Here is a 22901-nt window from a genome sequence, read left to right on the forward strand (position 1 = left end):
AAATAAGCAGATCTTGATTAGGAATTCTAAATCAGGATCATGAGGTGTCACATGATGGCTTGGGGAACCAGTGATGTTCCATTCTTTGAGCTGGGTGCTAATTACAAGATTGTGTTCATTTTGCAAAAATGTGAGCTGTACATTTATGATTTGTGCACTTTTTCAGTTTTTATGTTATCTTAAAGTCTTTTAACTTAAAAACCCCTGATTAAGTAAATCAACACTCCATACAAAGAAGAGAAGCAGGGAAAGGAAACACTTATGATCCTAAACCAGTAAAGTCAATTTGTATACAGTATTTTTCAGAATCTTAAGAAATTAATCCATTATTTGTTCATGCACTTTCACGCAAATTTGACATGCAGTTCTTCTAAGTTCTAGATTGGATAAACAGGTATTCCTTATTCTCCAATCTAAACTTAAGTTGTAAACACAGTTCTGCAAGGAATCTCCATGCCGAATAAACAAAAATTGGGGAAGTCCTAGGTATAGCAACGTTGCAATATGGCCTGCCCTTGCTATGACAGAACACATACGCTAACAAGCCATACTTTCTATGAACTTATTAAATCAGCCAAACTGTCCATCAGAAATATTAATTCCTATGGATAAGGCGGAAGTTAGTTAAAAAGTGAGATTTAAGTATATACAGATGTGATTCCCCCTTTTCCCTATCAGGTATTTTATCTATCTCTTAAGACAATTTAATTATATATTATAAAATATTATATAATATATATATATTTATATATAATATAAGTATAATATAATTATATATTATAAAAGATATATTTTAATTATATATTAAATATATTTTATATTTTGTTTTTACTATTGAAAACAAAATAAGCACAGTGGTAAAATAAAAGAGGAAATTAATCAAGCACTTTTGCAACACAAGCTATAAACCCAAACATGGCAAATTTCAGAATGCAAACAACAAATTTCTCCAAATAGATATGCTCTCCTTACATCTATGTGTAATAGAGCGGGGGCCACATCAAGGACGGTGAATTGGTTGGTGCGTCTTAGGGAGTCTGGATACTTCATAGAGCCAATAAGCAGATGCCCAGAGCTGAGTCCTTAGGGATCCAAGATGTGAACTGGGAAGATCATCCACCTCCTGGATGGCTAAATCCAAGGAGTAAGATGGGAAGTTAGAGATGAAGGACAAAGGCAAAAAGTAATGAATGAGGAATGTCGAAACAAGAACATGGAAAGGAGGAGTGAACATAAACCGTATCGTAGCTTAACCTGAAGTACCTAAGAAAGTTTTGATCTTACTCTTGAGTCCGCATTTACAGGAAGGCATTTAAAGTTGCAGTCAAGGTTATCAACATGAGCCACACCACTTCTTTTGTAATCCTATGAGCGTCTCTCCAGAGACTTCCTCCAATCTTGAACCTATTTAATTTCTAGGCTATGCAGCTAATTAGATTATTTATCCTAGGTCTTCCATCTATTGCATTGATTTTACCATCAACATCAGACTTAATCGGCCACCACATCAATGGTATTTTCTCTAGCAGCCCCTGTATAGTGGCTTTTGTGTCTTCTCACCTAATGGGACCTGTGCAGCATCCATCATGAATCATCGGTATCCATGAGGCTGAACAATAGGATAAAAATTTGAACAGAACTCATATTTGCTTATTTTAAGCTTTGCACTTCCTGTAGCCCATCAAGAGTAATTCCTTCCTATAAGACCACAGCAAAATGAATGAGATTACTCATCTTCATTATATTGTTGGTATGTGTCATTCATAATTTCTAATGCTCTTGACACCCTCTTCAAGGAGAAGCTCAAAGCCAACCAACACATTCACTTTCCCAAAACTTGTCACCACAATACTTCTTTTTCCAACCAATAGCATCTTAGATCCACCCTATTAATAAAATCACTCATACCTTCATTCTATGTGCTTTAGTTTTCAAGGACTGGGGAAGAGGGAGGTATTTTGTATGCACTCATTCTCCTCCACATCTTTCTATTCATTTCATCAGTGTGGTTACAGGTTATCAATGATCAAGAAAATGGCATTGTAGCCATTAGTAATTTCTAACTATATCTAATTTGTCCTCACTCATTACCTTCAAACTTCTGAAACCTGTGGACATAGGAATATAGGTGCATGTAACCTTCTCTGATCCTCTAGATCCATCTTCTTTTCCTCAGGAACATAGTCAAAGGCCTACTTTATACAATAATTATATATATTTCTCCTAGGATACACTACATTGTCACTCACTTCTAAATATCTCATTGGACTTTGGGAACAGGCCATAGGACTCATCTCTTATACAGTTATTGATATGTGATATATATTAAAGACATGAAACCTATAGCCTGTTACTCAAAGTCCAATAGATAGTATAAATCATATACAGCTATGTTATATATATATTCTACTATATAGACTCTCAGACTTTTTCTCAACTTATGCTTTATTCATTCAACACCATATAAAACCTACGATGTGAAAGGTTTATGTGAATATTTGTTTCCCCCACCTCCCAGACTCATTTGTTGAACCCTAATCCCCACTGTGCTAGTATTAGAAGGCAGGGCATATAGAAGGTGACTGAGGTCTTGAAGGCTCTGCCCTCACTAATCAGATTAGTGCCCTTATAAAAGAGACACCAGAGAGCTATCGAGCTCATTCTACTGTGTGAACACACAGCGAGAAGACATCATCTATTAAGCAGAGAGTTGGCCCTCACCAGACACCAAATCTGCTAAAACCCTGATCTTGGATTTCCCAGTATCTATAAGGAATTAATTGCTGTTATTTTGTTTGCTTTTTGAGACAGAGTCTTGCTCTGTCCTCCAGGCTGGAGTGCAGTGGTATAATCTCAGTTCACTGCAACCGCTGCCTCCCGGGTTCAAGTGATTCTCCTGCCTCAGCCTTCTGAGTAGCTGTAATTACAGGTGCCCACCATCACACCGAGCTAATTTTTGTGTATTTAGTAGAGATGGGGTTTCACCTTGTTGGCCAGGCTGGTCTCAAACTCCTGACTTCAGGCGATCCACCTGCCTCGGCATCCCAAAGTGCTGAGATTACAGGCATGAGCCACGGCGCCTGGCAAATTTCTGTTATGTTATCCAGTCTGATGTGTTTTGCTGGAGCAGCCTGAACAGACTAAGACAGGTGGCATGCCAGGTAACGTAAGAAATACAATGAGGGGGTTTTTATTCACTTTTTTTTTTAAGCTGCTTGCTTCAAATGCCAGGGTCATTGGTTTCCTCTTTCACATTTCACCTCCAACCAGTGGCCAGGGCAGGTGGATTTTCTTTGACGTCATCTCCTACTTTATTTTTCATTTTCTCTCTACCATTCTAATTTAAATCCATATCATCTTTTAACTAATTTTTAAAGCTTCCTTCTAATTTTTCTCCTTGTCATGGTCTCCTAATTAAACATTCTATTTTACGCAAACATATTAATGTAATCTTCACAATGACCCAATGGAGGTAAGAATCATTATTCCCATTTTCCAGGTAAGAAAGCTAAGAATTAAAACGTTTTGGGGGGTCGGAGCAAGATGGCCGAATAGGAACAGCTCGAGTCTCCAACTCCCAGCGCAAGTGACACAGAAGACCGGTGATTTCTGCATTTTCAACTGAGGTACTGGGGTCATCTCACTAGGGAGTGCCAGACAATCGGTGCTGGTCAGCTGCTGCAGCCTGACCAGCGAGAGCTGAAGCAGGGCGCGGCATCGTCTCACCTGAGAAGCGCAAGGGGGAAGGGAATCCCTTTTCCTAGCCAGGGGAACTGAGACACACAACACCTGGAAAATCGGGTAACTCCCACACCAATACTGTGCTTTAAGCCAACTGGCACACCAGGAGAATATATCCCACACCTGGCCGGGAGGGTCCCACGCCCACGGAGCCTCCCTCATTGCTAACACAGCAGTCTGCAGCGATCTATCCGCAAGACAGCAGGGAGGCTGGGGGACTGGCGCCTGCCATTGCTGAGGCTTAAGTAGGTAAACAAAGCCGCTGGGAAGCTCGAACTGGGTGGAGCTCACAGCAGCTCAAGGAAACCTGCCTGTCTCTGTAGACTCCACCTCTGGGGACAGGGCACAACAGGGGAAGCAGCAGAGGCCTGAGCAGACGCGAACGACTCTGTCTGACAGCTTTGAAGAGAGCAGTGGATCTCCCAACACGGAGGTTGAGATCTAAGAACGGACAGACTGCCTGCTCAAGTGGGTCCCTCACCCCTGAGTAGCCTAACTGGGAGACATCCCCCACTAGGGGCAGTCTGACACCCCACACCTCACAGGGTGGAGTACACCCCTGAGAGGAAGCTTCCAAAGTAAGAATCAGACAGGTACACTCGCTGTTCAGCAATATTCTATCTTCTGCAACCTCTGCTGCTGACACCCAGGCAAACAGGGTCTGGAGTGAACCTCAAGCAATCTCCAACAGACCTATAGCTGAGGGTCCTGACTGTCAGAAGGAAAACTATCAAACAGGAAGAACACCTATAACAAAACCCCATCAGTACGTCACCATCATCAAAGACCAGAGACAGATAAAACCACAAAGATGGGGGAAAAGCAGGGCAGAAAAGCTGGAAATTCAAAAAATAAGAGTGCATCTCCCCCTGCAAAGGAGCGCAGCCCATCGCCAGCAACGGATCAAAGCTGGTCAGAGAATGACTTTGACGAGATGAGAGAAGAAGGCTTCAGTCCATCAAACTTCTCAGAGCTAAAGGAGGAGTTACGTACCCAGTGCAAAGAAACTAAAAATCTTGAAAAAAGAGTGGAAGAATTGACAACTAGACTAATTAATGCAGAGAAGACCATAAACGAAATGACAGAGATGAAAACCATGACACGAGAAATACGTGACAAATGCACAAGCTTCAGTAACTGACTCGATCAACCGGAAGAAAGAGTATCAGCGATTGAGGATCAAATGAATGAAATGAAGCGAGAAGAGAAACCAAAAGAAAAAAGAAGAAAAAGAAATGAACAAAGCCTGCAAGAAGTATGGGATTATGTAAAAAGACCAAATCTACGTCTGATTGGGGTGCCTGAAAGTGAGGGGGAAAATGGAACCAAGTTGGAAAACACTCTTCAGGATATCATCCAGGAGAACTTCCCCAACCTAGTAGGGCAGGCCAACATTCAAATTCAGGAAATACAGAGAACGCCACAAAGATACTCCTCCAGAAGAGCAACTCCAAGACACATAATTGCCAGATTCACCAAAGTTGAAATGAAGGAAAAAATCTTAAGGGCAGCCAGAGAGGAAGGTCGGGTTACTCACAAAGGGAAGCCCATCAGACTAACAGCAGATCTCTCGGCAGAAACTCTAAAAGCCAGAAGAGAGTGGGGGCCAATATTCAACGTTCTTAAAGAAAAGAATTTTAAACCCAGAATTTCATATCCAGCCAAACTAAGTTTCATAAGTGAAGGAGAAATAAAATCCTTTACAGATAAGCAAATGCTTAGAGATTTTGTCACCACCAGGCCCGCCTTACAAGAGACCCTGAAGGAAGCCCTAAACATGGAAAGGAACAACCGGTACCAGCCATTGCAAAAACATGCCAAAATGTAAAGACCATCGAGGCTAGGAAGAAACTGCATCAACTAATGAGCGAAATAACCAGTTAATATCATAATGGCAGGATCAAGTTCACACATAACAATATTAACCTTAAATGTTAATGGACTAAATGCTCCAATTAAAAGACACAGACTGGCAAACTGGATAAAGAGTCAAGACCCATCAGTCTGCTGTATTCAGGAGACCCATCTCACATGCAGAGACATACATAGGCTCAAAATAAAGGGATGGAGGAAGATCTACCAAGCAAATGGAGAAGAAAAAAAAGCAGGGGTTGCAATCCTAGTCTCTGATAAAACAGACTTTAAACCATCAAAGATCAAAAGAGACAAAGAAGGCCATTACACAATGGTAAAGGGATCAATTCAACAGGAAGAGCTAACTATCCTAAATATATATGCACCCAATACAGGAGCACCCAGATTCATAAAGCAAGTCCTTAGAGACTTATAAAGGGACTTAGACTCCCATACAATAATAATGGGAGACTTCAACACTCCACTGTCAACATTAGACAGATCAATGAGGAAGAATCAATATCGTGAAAATGGCCATACTGCCCAAGGTTATTTATAGATTCAATGCCATCCCCATCAAGCTACCAATGAGTTTCTTCACAGAATTGGAAAAAACGGCTTTAAAGTTCATATGGAACCAAAAAAGAGCCCGCATTGCCAAGACAATCCTAAGTCAAAAGGACAAAGCTGGAGGCGTCACGCTACCTGACTTCAAACTATACTACAAGGCTACAGTAACCAAAACAGCATGGTACTGCTACCAAAACAGAGATATAGACCAATGGAACAGAACAGAGTCCTCGGAAATAATACCACACATCTACAGTCATCTGATCTTTGACAAACCTGAGAGAAACAAGAAATGGGGAAAGGATTCCCTATTTAATAAATGGTGCTGGGAAAATTGGCTAGCCATAAGTAGAAAGCTGAAACTGGATCCTTTCCTTACTCCTTATACGAAGATTAATTCAAGATGGATTAGAGACTTAAATGTTAGACCTAATACCATAAAAACCCTAGAAGAAAATCTAGGTAGTACCATTCAGGACATAGGCATGGGCAAGGACTTCATGTCTAAAACACCAAAAGCAATGGCAGCAAAAGCCAAAATTGACAAATGGGATCTCATTAAACTAAAGAGCTTCTGCACAGCAAAAGAAACTACCATCAGAGTGAACAGGCAACCTACAGAATGGGAGAAAATTTTTGCAATCTACTCATCATCCGACAAAGGGCTAATATCCAGAATCTACAAAGAACTCAAACAAATATACAAGGAAAAAACAAACAACCCCATCAAAAAGTGGGCAAAGGATATGAACAGACATTTCTCAAAAGAAGACATTCATACAGCCAACAGACACATGAAAAAATGCTCATCATCACTGGCCATCAGAGAAATGCAAATCAAAACCACAATGAGATACCATCTCACACCAGTTAGAACGGCAATCATTAAAAAATCAGGAAACAACAGGTGTTGGAGAGGATGTGGAGAAATAGGAACACTTTTACACTGTTGGTGGGATTGTAAACTAGTTCAACCATTATGGAAAACAGTATGGCAATTCCTCAAGGATCTAGAACTAGATGTACCATATGACCCAGCCATCCCACTACTGGGTATATACCCAAAGGATTATAAATTATTCTACTACAAAGACACATGCACACGTATGTTTATTGCAGCACTATTCACAATAGCAAAGACTTGGAATCAACCCAAATGTCCACCTGTGACAGACTGGATTAAGAAAATGTGGCACATATACACCATGGAATACTATGCAGCCATAAAAAAGGATGAGTTTGCGTCCTTTGTAGGGACATGGATGCAGCTGCAAACCATCATTCTTAGCAAACTATCACAAGAAGAGAAAACCAAACACCGCATGTTCTCACTCATAGGTGGGAACTGAACAATGAGGAAACTTGGACTCGGGAAGGGGAACATCACACACTGGGGCCTATCATGGGGAGGGGGGAGGGGGGAGGAATTGCATTGGGGAGTTATACATGATATAAATGACTTGATGGGTGCTGACGAGTTGATGGGTGCAGCACACCTACATGGCACAAGTATACATATGTAACAAACCTGCACGTTATGCACATGTACCCTAGAACTTAAAGTATAAAAAAAAAAAAAAAGAATTAAAACGTTTTAAAATTACCATCCAAAATCACACAAGAGTGTAACATTGAAATTTAACTCCCTCCCTGACTTCACCACTATGCAATCTATGCATATAACAAAATTATACTTATACCTCATAAATTTATACCAATAAAAAATTAAAATTAAGAAAAATAAAGAACACTGGGTGTGGTGATTCATGCCTGTAATCCCAGCACTTTGGGAGGCTGAGGCAGGTGGATGACTTGAGGCCAGGAGTTCGAGGCCAATCTGACCAACATGGTAAAACCCTGTCTCTACTGAAAAATACAAAAATTAGCCAGGTGTGGTGGTGAACGCCTGTAGTCCCGGCTACTCAGGAGGCTGAGACATGAGAATCACTTGAACCTCAGAAGTGGAGGTTGCGGTGAGCTGAGATCGTGACACCACACTTCAGCCTAGGTGGCCTGGGTGACAGAATGAGATTCTATCTAAAAAGGAAAACAAAAAAGAAATTTAACCCTCTGTCTGAGCAACTTTATATCCTCTTTCCCTACATTAGACTGTCTCCCAGTTAGATAGAGCTGTGTAAGGGAAATTGGTCGGAGTGGGAACATAAGGTGTTCATGAGCAAATGACAAAGCAACTAAGACAGGTGACACTGGGAAGGAAGAACTAAGACAGGTGACACTGGGAAGGAAGAACTAAGACAGGTGACATTGGGAAGGAAGAACTAACACAGGTGACACTGGGAAGGAAGAACTAAGGTGACATCGGGAAGGAAGAACTAAGACAGGTGACATCGGGAAGGAAGAACTAAGGTGACACTGGGAAGGAAGAACTAAGGTGACATCGGGAAGGAAGAACTAAGACAGGTGACACTGGGAAGGAAGAACTAAGACAGGTGACATCGGGAAGGAAGAACTAAGACAGGTGACATCGGGAAGGAAGAACTAAGGTGACATTGGGAAGGAAGAACTAACACAGGTGACATCGGGAAGGAAGAACTAAGACAGGTGACATCGGGAAGGAAGAACTAAGACAGGTGACACTGGGAAGGAAGAACTAAGACAGGTGACATCGGGAAGGAAGAACTAACACAGGTGACATCGGGAAGGAAGAACTAAGACAGGTGACACTGGGAAGGAAGAACTAAGACAGGTGACATCGGGAAGGAAGAACTAAGACAGGTGACATCGGGAAGGAAGAACTAAGACAGGTGACACTGGGAAGGAAGAACTAAGACAGGTGACATCAGGAAGGAAGAACTAAGACAGGTGACACTGGGAAGGAAGAACTAAGACAGGTGACATCGGGAAGGAAGAACTAAGGTGACACTGGGAAGGAAGAACTAAGACAGGTGACACTGGGAAGGAAGAACTAACACAGGTGACACTGGGAAGGAAGAACTAAGACAGGTGACATCGGGAAGGAAGAACTAAGACAGGTGACATCGGGAAGGAAGAACTAAGACAGGTGACATCGGGAAGGAAGAACTAAGACAGGTGACACTGGGAAGGAAGAACTAAGACAGGTGACATCGGGAAGGAAGAACTAAGACAGGTGACATCGGGAAGGAAGAACTAAGACAGGTGACACTGGGAAGGAAGAACTAAGACAGGTGACACTGGGAAGGAAGAACTAAGACAGGTGACATCGGGAAGGAAGAACTAAGACAGGTGACACTGGGAAGGAAGAACTAAGACAGGTGACATCGGGAAGGAAGAACTAAGACAGGTGACATCGGGAAGGAAGAACTAAGACAGGTGACATCGGGAAGGAAGAACTAAGACAGGTGACACTGGGAAGGAAGAACTAAGACAGGTGACATCGGGAAGGAAGAACTAAGACAGGTGACATCGGGAAGGAAGAACTAAGACAGGTGACACTGGGAAGGAAGAACTAAGACAGGTGACACTGGGAAGGAAGAACTAACACAGGTGACATCGGGAAGGAAGAACTAACACAGGTGACACTGGGAAGGAAGAACTAAGACAGGTGACATCGGGAAGGAAGAACTAAGACAGGTGACATCGGGAAGGAAGAACTAAGACAGGTGACATCGGGAAGGAAGAACTAACACAGGTGACATCGGGAAGGAAGAACTAACACAGGTGACATCGGGAAGGAAGAACTAACACAGGTGACATCGGGAAGGAAGAACTAAGACAGGTGACACTGGGAAGGAAGAACTAAGACAGGTGACATCGGGAAGGAAGAACTAAGACAGGTGACATTGGGAAGGAAGAACAGGAAGACAGAAATGTCAAAGGTGAGTTGAAATGTCGAGGCTGGGGCACTGAAAGTTTCTGTGACTTGCTGTCAGGCGCCCGTCTAGCTCCTGAGCTCTTCCTCTCTACTTTGAAAGGCCGTATGAGGAGGTGGTTTCAGGAGTGAGGGCCCCAGAGCCAGCAGCCATTTATTCCCACCCTGGCATTACCCCTCACTAGCCGTGTGCCCTTCGGAAAGCGTAGAACTCTGTGTGCCTTACCTCAATGCAACAGGGGTAGTAATTTTAACATACGTACTTAAAAGCAAGAATGGGGATTCCTAAAGGGTTTAAAATACTCAGCACATAGCACATTATGTCCTCGCTATTTGTAAAATATTGAGAACTTCCACACATTTCCCTTGCTTTGAAATAACTTAAAGTCATCTGCAATTATGTAATATGGATTTACTTATTTGCATTTCCTTTAAATTTGTAAATAAAATTTTAAAAGTAATCAGAAGCCAGAGCCCAAGCTGGGCTGGCTTATTTGGTATAAAACCCAGCAAGTTCTGACATGCTCCTGATTCTAATGAGGTCAAGGAGAGTGTTTTAAACACAGTGAGTGTCTTTTCTCCTGGGTAAGATAACTGATCACATCTGCGTGATGAGAAACATCATTGGTTTCCTTTTCATCATGGAAAGCACTTCATGAAAATCCAATCTATAGATTCACTCCTCTTCCAGTCAGTGATCTCTTACTAAAATGAAAGGTGAAATATGTTTGCCTAGGCAAAAGCCAGGTGGCCAGAATGCCTTCCCTGTTAAATCATTGCCATTTTAGTGTCTGTCATTAAGAAGAGCTCACTTAGACCAAAGCTTTTATTGTAATGTAAAATTGGGTACTTTTTTCCCAACCTTTTAAACAGTAATTAATGAAAATAACCAGAGGATGGCCTGAATGTAAACAGCTCACAGTCACTGTTAGTTCCCACCACACTCTCCCACAACCCCAAAGAGAAGTTCACTCTCTTTGGAGGTCTGTACACTTTCATCAGATTGTACTTCAATGATCTCAGCCCCTGACCTGCTCCTCATTTCTCCCTGAATACTGGAAAAGAATATCACTATGCATATATTTATGCCCACGCTCAAAGTGTGCTGGCGGGAGAGGGACTCTGCATCTCAGCCCGGTCCTTTGTAATCCTTAAAGGAATGTTCTCAGGCTAATGAAGGGAAGAAAGGAATGATTCTGCCTCAAGCATTCAGGCAAAACATTTCAAAGCACTCAGAGTCCCATTTAATCCTCATGCTAGATATGTGGATTATTTATTTTCACCCAGCCTGCTGATTGAGAAACAGGTGAGTTTATTTTGACTTCTCAACAGCTAAGAACTGCTCAAATGGATGAGATAAGAGGTACCAGGTGTCAACTAAAGTGGGAAAAATCTGACCTTTGTCTTGGCAGTGATTTCTCTGGTCTGTGTCCCTCGGAATGATCTAGGGGTGGTGCGTGAAGGCAGGGAATGAGATGAATGATTCTCATAGATCTGGTTTCCAATTTCCCCCTTTCTGAGTTGTTGGAAAGGCAAACTCACTTCTAAAAATTCCCACCCTCCCTTCATCACCAGTCTCTTCATTCATCTGGATTATAAACAGAAAAATCATTTCCTACACATCAGCTGTGCAGTCAAATAAGTATATTTCAGGCATTCTCTCTCAACAGTAATAGGCTTTATTTTCTTCTCAACGTTATGTAATCTTATTTATTATCAACGGCCTTCGTCCATTAATCCTTTCGAGAAAATGGTTAGTGGCCCCACTGTTGCACGCCAGTTCTTCCTCCCATCTCCCGTGTTTTCCTCCTCGTATCATGGGTGATTGGGAGGAGACACTCGGAAAAGACACGCAGAGAGCAGGGACCAGGAGATAGGCACATTGTCACTACTACGGTGAATTCTAAAGCCTCATCCAAAGACCTCATGTTTACATTAAGGATCACCTCACCCTGGCAACGTTTGCTTTACTGGATTTGAATCAAACAAACTTCCTCCAAAGTCAGATCATTCTTTCTTTGAAATCTTGGGTTCCTGTTGTTGCTGCCTATGATAGTTTCAAAAGAAAAAAAAAAATCACGTGGAAGTTTGCTCTAGTAATTCTTAATGCCTCCAGTAAACAGTGAAGCTCACAGCAACGGCGACAATTCAAAGCAAGCTGCTTAAGCATGAATGGATTTGTGCCCCCACACGAACATATCGAGAACCCAGACAACTATTTCTTTGAAGAATCTCACGGAAATTACAATTACTTTCAGAGGAAAGAGCACACTTCAGAGACTACATGAATCGGGGTTTACCTCTGAGGTCACCGTAGGACTGTCCTACCCTGGCAGAGCCCAGCAAACAGTCCTTATTAATTACAAGGCACCATTACCTCTGACATGAAAGGAATCATTTTTCAAAAAAAATCAGTGCTCTGGTGAAAAGAGTGTTCCTGCCCTTCTAATAAAAAGTGGACAGTGCCTCAGAGCTCAGGTGACTGTTCAGTCTCATGCTACCAACAGCCATTTTCACCAGCAGAGGCTACGTATTCTTTCCCAGGTAACAAACTAGGTCTGTAGAAAACTCCAGAGTTTCTTACCATTGCGACCAATCTTCCTTCCCTCCCTGCGGAGTCCAGCAGCCAGGAGCTCTCGCTGATGTGCTGCTTCCCACAGCCTCTGGAGCCTTTGGAGGCAGAGAATGTTTCATGTGGCACCAACGTATCACCACCGATTACATTTCAGTCCCTCAATTGCTGGCCTCAGTGCTTTGGAAATCAGCCAAACTGAGCACGAAGAGAGCAAGGGCTGCAGCTTGCAATTGCAGAATTTCCCCTAGAATGTGCTCTTAAAAAACATAGGCCCCTCATTGAGCATTTAAGCAAGTACTGGGGACTGCTATGTTCAATTATGTTTCTCCCTCTTTTCCTTTTAAACTGAGAGGAGTTGTGTTGCTTGTGGAATGAAATAATAGCAAGATCTCAAGCGGACCCAGGGGAGGCAGGCACCATGCCGGCGTCCACACACCTCCAACCTGAGCAGAAACGGCTGCAATTCCAATCAGAGTAAAGGAGAATCCTGCCTAGACAAAGACGAGCGAAGAGGGGCAATGCTGACGAGCACTCCATGGTTACAGCAGCTCGGTCATCGGTGGGTGTTTGCTAAGTCCAGACTAAATCATGTGGCGTAGCGCTGTCAAATCTGAACAGGTGGAAAGAAAAGTTCCTTACTCATCAAGGCAGTGTGAGGTGCACAGCTTTAGCTTGAAGAGTATAATCAAAGTTCTTTAAATGCAGGGAACCCTGTCTTCTCAGATGCTTTAAATCTAGCCTGTGCTGCTCAATTATATTAAACCACGGGGCTCTTTGCGTTTCCTGCACTTTGGTCACGTTTTATCGTTTAAAAATTTATCTCAGAAGAATTCAGTCACACAGCTAGCACACAGCAGCAGCTGAACCTCATCCAAAGCTCAGACCAGGACTCTTTAGAAAAATAGTACACATAAGCAAAAACATCTGTTGATTGCCAAATTGTTTACTGGCCTTTCCTTCACCATCTGTAAATTTCAGGAGGGCAGGTATCATGCTTCTTTTGTTCACATCTGTATCCCCAAGGCAGCACCTATTCCATTGTAGAATATTTACTAGCTGAGTTAATACACTGATTTCCCATTACTGTTGGAAATGTTGGCAAAGTCCCACAAATTGGTAAAATTCCTTTTGCTTGGAGACTGATTTGTTCCAGGCTAAGGGTTGGGTTCCTTTTGTTATGGCTTTTCCTCTTATCAAAAAGGAAAAATTCACATCTCCTTGTATGGTTAGGCCTAGAAAGGGCAGGAATAACTTCCAGCAAAGCTAAATACTTGTTCTAGAGCAAATTCATCCCGAGGAATATGATTCGTGCTGATGGCCAAGGGTTCTGATTTCTTAGAAGAGTCCATGGCATTTATCAGGCTTGATGGCATCAAGGAGTAGCTGTGAATCAACAGAGTCCCAGAAAAACAAATTTCCACACCCTCTGGGGAAAGATCTTTCAGGATAGAGAAGCCATTATGGCAAGCAAATTAAGCGCCCACTTGAGAGATATCTGGCCAAGATATAGCTCAATGCTTGCATTGAGTAGGTTCTAGATACCCCTTTAAGGGGTTAAATGAATTCAGTAAGTGAATACTCTGAAACCCTGGAGTGTTTAACACTTGTCCCGAAGCTGGAATAAGCCAACATTGCCTAACGTGGATTCTCAGTTCATCGTCCCATCCTGAGGTCCTTTCTCTAGAAACACTCAGCCACATCGTTTCCACTGTTCCTTGGGCCATGCCCACTTATACTTCCCCTCTCATGGGAAGATGTGGCAACATCTACTGCAATGTGGCCAGGAAAAAAAAGCATTGTCTGCTTTTTTCCATTAGCCTTTATCTTTGTGCACAACAGAAATCCCCTACCACAGCATCAATGAAGCGTCTCCTTTCTTCTAACTGTTCTTCAAGGTGTAGCGTTATTCTTTCCCCCTTCAGAAAGAGTTCCCTGATAGCCTCAACTTACAGCAATTTATCTTCTCCATGACTGTCACTCAACACTGTCCCAACCATTTAACATTGAATCATACATTGTCTTCAGACACTTCTTGGATGCCATTGGTTATTTTTTGTTTATGTTTAGGTATCTTACCATCTAACCAGATTGTAAGCATGTTATTCCTGTATCAAATTCTTTCTTTCCTTTTCTGTTTTTTTTTTCTTTTTTCTTTTTTTTTTTTTGAGAGGAGTGTTGCTTTGTTGCCCAGGTTGGAGTGCAATGGCACGATCTTGGCTCACCGCAACTTCCACCACCCAGGTTCAAGAGATTCTCCTGTCTCAGCCTCCTGAGCAGCTGGGATTATAGGTGTATGCTGCCATGCCCAGCTAATTTTTTGTATTTTGGTAGAGACAGGGCATCATTGTGTTGCCCAGGCTGGTCTCGAACTCCTGAGCTCAGGTGATCCACCCGTCTCAGCCTCCCAACGGGCTAGGATTACAGGCTTGAGCCACTGTGCCCAGTCTAAAATTCTTGAATGGCAACCTACCGGCTGTAAGGTAAAACTGAGACTACTCTCCACGGCATTTAAGGTCCTTCATGAAAGACCTCCTTAATTCCTTTCCCACCATGCTCCTGCTAGTACCTTATGCTTTAGTCACAAAGAACTCCTTGCAGTATCCTCAAATCACCGTGCTCACCAATACTTCCAGGACTTCGCACACAGGACACTCCATTCCAGGAATGGTTTTTTTTTTTTTTTTTTTTTTTTTTTGAGACGGAGTCTCGCTCTGTCACCCAGGCTGGAGTGCTGTGGCCGGATCTCAGCTCACTGCAAGCTCCGCCTCCCGGGTTCACGCCATTCTCCTGTCTCAGCCTCCCGGGTAGGTGGGACTACAGGCGCCGCCACGTCGCCCGGCTAGTTTTTTGTAGTTTTTAGTAGAGACGGGGTTTCACCGTGTTAGCCAGGATGGTCTCGATCTCCTGACCTCGTGATCCGCCCGACTCGGCCTCCCAAAGTGCTGGGATTACAGGCTTGAGCCACCGCGCCCGGCCAGGAATGGTTTTTATTGCTGTCCCCACAGGGACTTGGGCTCAGTCCTCAACGTCTGTGCCATCTCCCTTGATCCTCCCAACAGGACTGAATGGCAAGCTGAAGACGGGAAGTACATGAATCGTGGGGGTGCACCATCCTTCTGTTTGTGTCAGGGCCCTGCACAAACCTAAGCAGATGTAGAATCAGTGCTTTTTCTGCAATGAGAAATGCTCATATAGTGTACTGGCATTTTGGACTTTTTTTTTTTTTCAAATAAGTTAACCTAGTAGAAACAACAAGGGACTAGGAGGAAGGATTTCTGAATCATCATCTGCCTGTTGAGTCAACCAGGATTCTATTGATATGAAGAATTGTTTGGTACTTTTATTATCAAAATCGTTACACTTCTCAGCTTGATCTTGTCAGAACACACTGAATTACAACCACCTCATTGATACCTGGCCCCACAAACCATCAGCAAGGAAGTTAGGAAGTTCTGGAGAGTGAGGAGCAGAGAAAAAAACGTGGACTTTTCTATAACATAGTAGTTTGTATACCTTCATTAAAAAATGTGGACATCCAGGCTGGGCACAATGACTCATGCCTATAATCCTAGCACTTTGGGAAGCTGAGGCGGGTGGATCGCTTGAGCCCAGGAGTTCCAGACCAGCCTGGACAACATGGTGAAACTCCATCTCTACAAAACACACAAAAATTAGCTTGGTGTAATGGCATGCGTCTGCAGTCCCAGCTACTTGGGAGGCTGAGATGGGCAGATGGCTTGAGTCCGGGAGGTGGAGTTTGCACTGAGCTGAGATTGCGCCATTGCACTCCAGCCTGGGCGACAGAGCCAGATCCTGCCCCCTACCCCTGATGAGGACATTCGGAAAGCCAGTCCTTTCCTCTGCACCCCCTCGGTGCTGTCTTCCCACACACCCCTAACAACTAGAAATCCAGGTACAGCAATGAAAAGTCTGAGACCAAGCAGGCAAAATGCTCAGTAGAAAGCTATTCCCACTCTTCTGAACATGGAAAGGTGAAAGGAAAAATTTTAAATCCTTTTACAAATTTCACAATTGTCGGAATGTTTGTGGCCCCCTCCACATTCATATGTTGAAACCTAATCCCCAACTTGATGGTGTTAGGAGGTGGGGTTTTTAGAAGGTGACAAGATCAAGAGGGAGCAGCCTTCGTGAACAGGATTAGTACCCTTATAAAAGACGACCAAGGGAGATGGCTTGCCCTTCCCCCAAGTGAGGACACCAGGAGAAGACACCATCTCAGAACCAGGAAGCAGGTCCTCCAGGCATCAAATCTGCCATTGACTTGATCTGGGACTTTCCAGCCTCCAGAATCATGAGAAATAAGTTTCTCTGTTTGTAAGCTACCTAGTTTATGGTCATTTTGTTATAGCAGCCTAAATAAGCTAAGACAAAATGCATGTAAGTAATACATATTTCATTTAGTGTTTTCTTATGAGCAAATCTATTTTATCTTTTTAATGAAATTTTTATTGTACCTTTAGAAGACCTTTGAAATGTCTCTGAGAAGCACAACAAGATACCATGACCTCCCTCCACGGAGTATTCATTATTCACCTATTCAGTATTTTCAAATGCTGGTCCTGCATTAATGAAAAGTGAACCTGCCATTCCAAAAAGGTAGTCCCTAGAGACTGGAAGCTCCCTATGGCCACTGCGACACCCATTCCCTCCTATCACAATTTAGGGCTCCACTTTAGGATAGAATTTAGAGAAAAGGAAGACGCATGGGCTCCCACTTACCCCATAGCTGCAGAAATGACACCTGCCCACCTCTCTTTCATAAAAGAACCGAGGAAAGTGTTATGAATGGCTTATCTTTCTTTGTTTCTCCCATCACCAGTTTTAACCCCTAGTCCTATCTTCCCGTACTGCCTATGCATTTTGCCTGGCCATTGGATATGTTTAGTCTTACCCACTCCTTCTCAGCCTCACAGTTGCAGCTAATTCAGGCAGCAGGGCTAGGAGAGCTCACCATGCGCTGGTGATTAGAGAACCTTTGAAAGAGTCACACGGACAAGATGATACTTTCAAATTTAACCTCAGGCCGGCCACGGTGGCTCATGCCTGTAATCCCAGCACTTTGGGAGGCCAAGGTGGGCAGATCACTTGAGGTCAGGAGTTTGAGACCAGCCTGGTCAGCATGATGAGACCCCTCCCCCCGTCTCTACTAAAAGTACAAAAATATTAGCCAGGTGTGGTGGCGGGCGCCTGTAATCCCAGCTACTCGAGAAGCTGAGGCAGGAGAATTGCTTGAACCTGGGAGGTAGAGGCTGCAGTGAGCCGAGATCACGCCATTGCACTCTAGCCTGGGCAACAGCAAAATTCTGTGTCCAAAAAAAAAAAAAAAAAGAAAAAGCAAATTTAATCTCAAGCGAACCCCCTCAGTTTAAGAATCATAAAGCATGTAGGGATGCCTTTCAGCTTCTAATAATGTTTCAAAGGTTTCTGTTTCAATAGACTTAAATTGATGTTGGCAGAGAAAAAAATTAGGTCAAAGCACCGAGAAAGAGAAACCGTCACTTTCTAAAACCACCCAAGATTGCTAAGCATTTGCATATGTGAAAAGAGACACAGGGGAAAACATATTTCATTAGTAAAATATTTACATTAATTTCTATTAAGGTATTATGAACTATGAAATCATAAAAGAGTTTCTAACACTGAAAAGTGGCTGTAATAGAAAGGAAAGTAAGGAGAGCGGGAAGATGTGAGTGCCCTTAAGTAGGGTAGCAGCCATTGTAGATCAGAGTGTGTTCCAGGGTCTAAACTCTCTGACGGAAAGCGTAAGTTTGTTTCCCAGACAATCCTGAATTACAGAGAGAGCTGCCCGGATGCCCTGAATCTTTGCGGATCATCACAGTTTCCCCTTTCCGCATCTATCCCTGGGACCAGCTATTTCTTTCCTTCAGCTGTCAGGAATTATGTATGTGCCTGTTCTTCTTTTGTACCACAGGAGGGAGCCCGAGCACAATCAGGGTATAGTTCTCCAGCTTTTTCTCCAAGTGGTAACAAAATGACTTTTTAATCACCTGTTAAAAATATGGGCGTAAACGCCTCCACGCAGAAACGAATGTGATCAATCAAGTATTCCAAATAAGCTTCGGAAGCTGCCCTCCAACTCAAACTGCTCAAGTTTTTCACATACATCTATGTGTGCATAGAGTGTGACTGTTACTTTTAATCTCTTTTACCTATTTTAATGCCAGCATTTGCAAATCATTTGAAAGGTTTTATTCAGATGAAGATAATCCAGACGCACATTCTAAGCATTAAGATACTTGATTTTTTAACTAATGACTTTCATCACATGGAGCTCACTGGATTGATTTATACCTGAATTAAAAGCAACCTGTAATTTGTCTTCCAAGTCCCAACTTTTTTGACATAAAGGACTGCCCCAAGTAAGAAGTCTTCTGAGGCAGATTGCTGAAGAGATTTAGTGATGGTGAAACAAGCAGCTTAATGAAGTGAACTCTCCTTATTAACCTTTGACCAAAGTCACACCTGTACCCGTTCCTTGTTTCACACTTTAAAGGCAGCAGCCAGGTTCAGTTCTAATTTGCCTCCGAAGAATTCAGCGCAAGCCCGTTTAGAAAAGTGATTATCCTTCAATTTGTAGGCAATGAGGTAGGCGCTTACATGGGCTCCCAGAAGGCATCACCCAGATCATAGCACTTGTCCCAGAGGGGAGCTTCTTGACCAAATCAACACAGGAGCTCATTTATATGGCATTTCTACAAGGCTGTCTTAAAGTCAAATGCAGCTACAGCCATGAGGGAGAAGACAGATCTGATCAACAGAAGTGTCCCAAAGATGGCCCTCAAACTGCAGTTACGTAAAGTTCCACTCTGTCCGGGCAGGTGTGCTACACCAGTTGTGATGTGGGATAGAGCTGGGGTGGGGACAGAAGGGCCAGCACCCCCCATGCCACTGTGCTCCAAGGCAGAGCCCTAGGAGTCCAGGAATTCTAAATTTGAACCTGTCCTTCCAGGACATTACAAAGAAATACTTCACAGGTAGGAGGATGGGAACATATTTTATTTAAGAGCGTGTCAGCTTGATTTATAAGCTTCATATATTTAGGTACATGGAATTGTCTCCTGACCCCAACCAAGGTTGGAGTGGATCTGTTCCCTTCCCTCTTTACTCTGCCTTGCAGTCAAAGTAATGCATTAGTTTGGTTCCATTCAGTGACTTTGGGCTGGGTTTCTGAGGGGATGAGAATGGTACAGAGACCTTCAGATAAGGCTTGCTAGCCACTGGCTACAGGTGACTATTTACATTTAAGTTTTAACTAATTCAGATTAAATAAAATTTAAGATCCAGTTCCTTAGTCACACTAGCCACATCTCAAAGGTTCAAGAGTCCCATGTGGCTGGTGGTGACTGGACTGAAAGGCACGCATTTAGAACATGTCCATCACTGCACAAGTTTCTACTGGACAATGCTGCCCTAAAGAACTCTAAAAAGAAAATAGTATCTGTTTAGATTTAAAGTGGGGAAGACTGAAACATCTGCAGGATGAGTGCACAAATCAGCAAGTGAGTTTCCATATTCAGAATTACTGTGTGAACTATCCATGATTGGTATTAGGCATTATAAATGGTACCATGTGTTTGCTGGTGATCTGTATCAGAGACTGCAAACTGGCCACCTGCAGGATGAATATTTTATTTGGCTTCTGCTGCATTGTGAACATGGTAGAATTAGCTCCCAACATTAAAAAAAAAAAAAGTGGGGGAAACTTCATTAGAATCTAGTTTTCTTATTTCTTTTGAAACATCAGAAGATCTGACCCCTGTGGGCTTGCATTTCCACACTGGAACACAGAACTGGAGTCCAGAAGCTACTATCCCTTCAGGAGTGAGTGCTCTTCAGGTTACCAAAATCTCTGCCCATCACTGCGTCCACAACACAGTTTCCTAATTCCTTCCATATGCACAGTTGAATGGGAAAACAAGAAAGTCTCTGGCTTTGCAAAAAGGAAAATCTCTATGATAAAACACCACAAAAGCTGCCGAGAACACTCTCACTTATTCTGTTTCTCTAAATAAATTCCACCATCCACTTACCCAAATGGTACTCTTTGATCTATAGAAATAGGACTAGTGAATTACAAAATCAGTAATTACAAAATTACAAAATCAGAAGAATCAAACTTCATAATTTCTTATAATTCCACGCTCAACACTTGAGGCTTTCAAACTTGACTTGAGAATGAGAGGAGGAAGGAAGAAGATAATAAAGGCATCATACTCCTCTCTATCTACTGCCTTCTGCTCCTCCCTATGCAAACATATAAACAACACAAACATACATACACACACACACATACACACACATCCTCAAGTGTAATGGGGCTGTGAAAAGGTCTAGTTATGCATAAGAATGAGCACACTTCTGAATAAGATTTTCAGTAATATTGCCAACATATCCCAATCACGCACAAGTCTCTTCATTTAAAAATCTAGTCTTATGTCCATGAATTATACTCATTTAAATTTAAGCTCCATTTAAAAAAAGCAGAGGCCAGACACGGTGGCTCATGCTTGTAATCCCAGAACTTTGTGAGGCCAAGGTGTGTGGATCACCTGAGGTCAGGAGTTCCAGACCAGCCTGGGCAAGGTGGTGAAACCCCATCTCTACTAAAAATACAAAAATTAGCCAGACATGGTGACATGCACCTGTAGTCCCAGGTACTCAAGAGGCTGAGGCAGGAGAATCACTTGAACCCTGGAGGCAGAGGTTGCAGTGAGCCAAAATCACGCTGGCACACTCCAGCCTGGGCGACAGAGGGAGACTGTCTCAAGAAAGTGCAGGGACTTTATCTGTCCTGTTCAATATCAGCACATAGCAGGTACTCAGTTCTCAATAAATAGCTTATTGAATAGAATAGAACCCTGACAGGGAACATCCCATTTTCTTAGAAATTCTGAGTCTCTGCCATATCCCCCTTGATCTCAACCTGGCATAATGATGTATTATATTAATTGACTCAACACACAGATGAAGGCCTTTTATGTGCTGGGACTCTGTTGGAGGTGTATTATAGTATGCCGTGGTTGGTTCTCTAAGTCACAGGTCATATGTTCAGGAAGGGATTGCGATCGTGTTAATAATTTGATTTCAAATACCATATTGCCTTTTATTTTTAAAAAGTCACATGCATACAATAAATATTTGTCCATTAATATCTATTCCTCAACCTGTCCTACTCCTCTTTGTTCTAATGGAAAATTAATAGAATGATTTATTTTCCTTCGGGTATATACCCACTAATGGGATTGCTGGGTCGAATGGTAGCTCTATTTTAAGTTCTTTGAGAAATCTCCAGGCTGCTTTCCACAGTGGCTGAACTAATTTACATTCCAACCAACAGTGTATAAGCATTCCCTTTCTCCCCAGCCTTGCCAGCATCTGTTGTTTTTTTGTCTTTTTAGTAATAGGCATTCTGACTGGTGTCAGATGGTATCTCGTGGTTTTGATTTGCATTTCTCTGATGACTAGAGATGCTAAGCATTTTTCCATATGTTTGTCTTTTGAGAAGTGTCTGTTCATGTCCTTTGCCCATTTTTAGTGGGTTTACTTGTTTTTTGCTTGTTGATTTAAATTCTCTACAGATTCTGGATATTGGGCCTTTGTTAAATGCATAGTTTACAAATATCTTCTCCTATCGGTAGGTTGTATATTTGCTCTGTTGACAGTTTCTTTTACTGTGCAGAAATTCTTTCATTTAATTAGGTCCCAATGTCTATTTTTGTTTTTGTTGCAATTGCTTTTGAGGGCTTTGCCAAAAACTCTTTGCCAAGACTCATGCATGTGTTGACCAAAAAGACACATGCGCTCATATGTTTATCACAGCACTATTCACAATGGCAAAGACATGAAATCAACTAAATGCCCATCAGTGGTAGACTGGATACAGAAAATGTGGTACATATACACCATGGAATACTATGCAACCATAAAAAGGAACAAATTCATGTCCTTTGCAGGGACATGGATGCAGTTAGAGGCCATAATCTTAGATGAATTAACACAGGAACAGAAAACCACTTGTAAGTGGGAGCTAAACACTGAGCACACCTGAACATAAAACATGGGAACAAGAGCCACGGGGGACTACTAGAGCCGGGGGGGATGAATGGGCGTGGGTTGAAAAACTACTTATGCTCACCGGGTGACGGGATCCACACTCCAAACCTCAGCATCCCATGTAAAAAATCTGCACATGGACCCCCCTGTATCTAAACTAAAAGTTGAAATTAAACAAACAAAAAAAAAGACAAAAGGAAGAAAACTGACTCTCCCCAGAGCCATTGCCTGGACTGTAACCCTCTCTAGGGGAGG

General features: G+C 42.6%; 1 protein-coding gene across 3 annotated transcripts in view; it reads right to left on the bottom strand.

Annotated features, from left to right (window-relative positions):
* Positions 1–22901, bottom strand: part of PLD5 (phospholipase D family member 5) — a 426876-nt gene that overhangs the window by 349766 nt on the left and 54209 nt on the right. Inside the window, exon 1 of one of the 3 annotated variants that reach the window (XM_010384710.2) lies at positions 12561–12683. The exons of 1 other annotated variant lie outside the window; for it this stretch is intronic. In XM_010384710.2, the coding sequence (XP_010383012.1) occupies positions 12561–12563 (3 nt within the window). In that variant the 5' untranslated portion in view covers positions 12564–12683. Of the gene's footprint in view, positions 1–12560; positions 12684–22901 lie in introns of those variants that run through there. One more of the 3 variants, XM_010384711.2, reaches the window with a different exon arrangement.

Source organism: Rhinopithecus roxellana, chromosome 8 (assembly GCF_007565055.1).
Source record: "Rhinopithecus roxellana isolate Shanxi Qingling chromosome 8, ASM756505v1, whole genome shotgun sequence".
NCBI lineage: Eukaryota > Metazoa > Chordata > Mammalia > Primates > Cercopithecidae > Rhinopithecus > Rhinopithecus roxellana.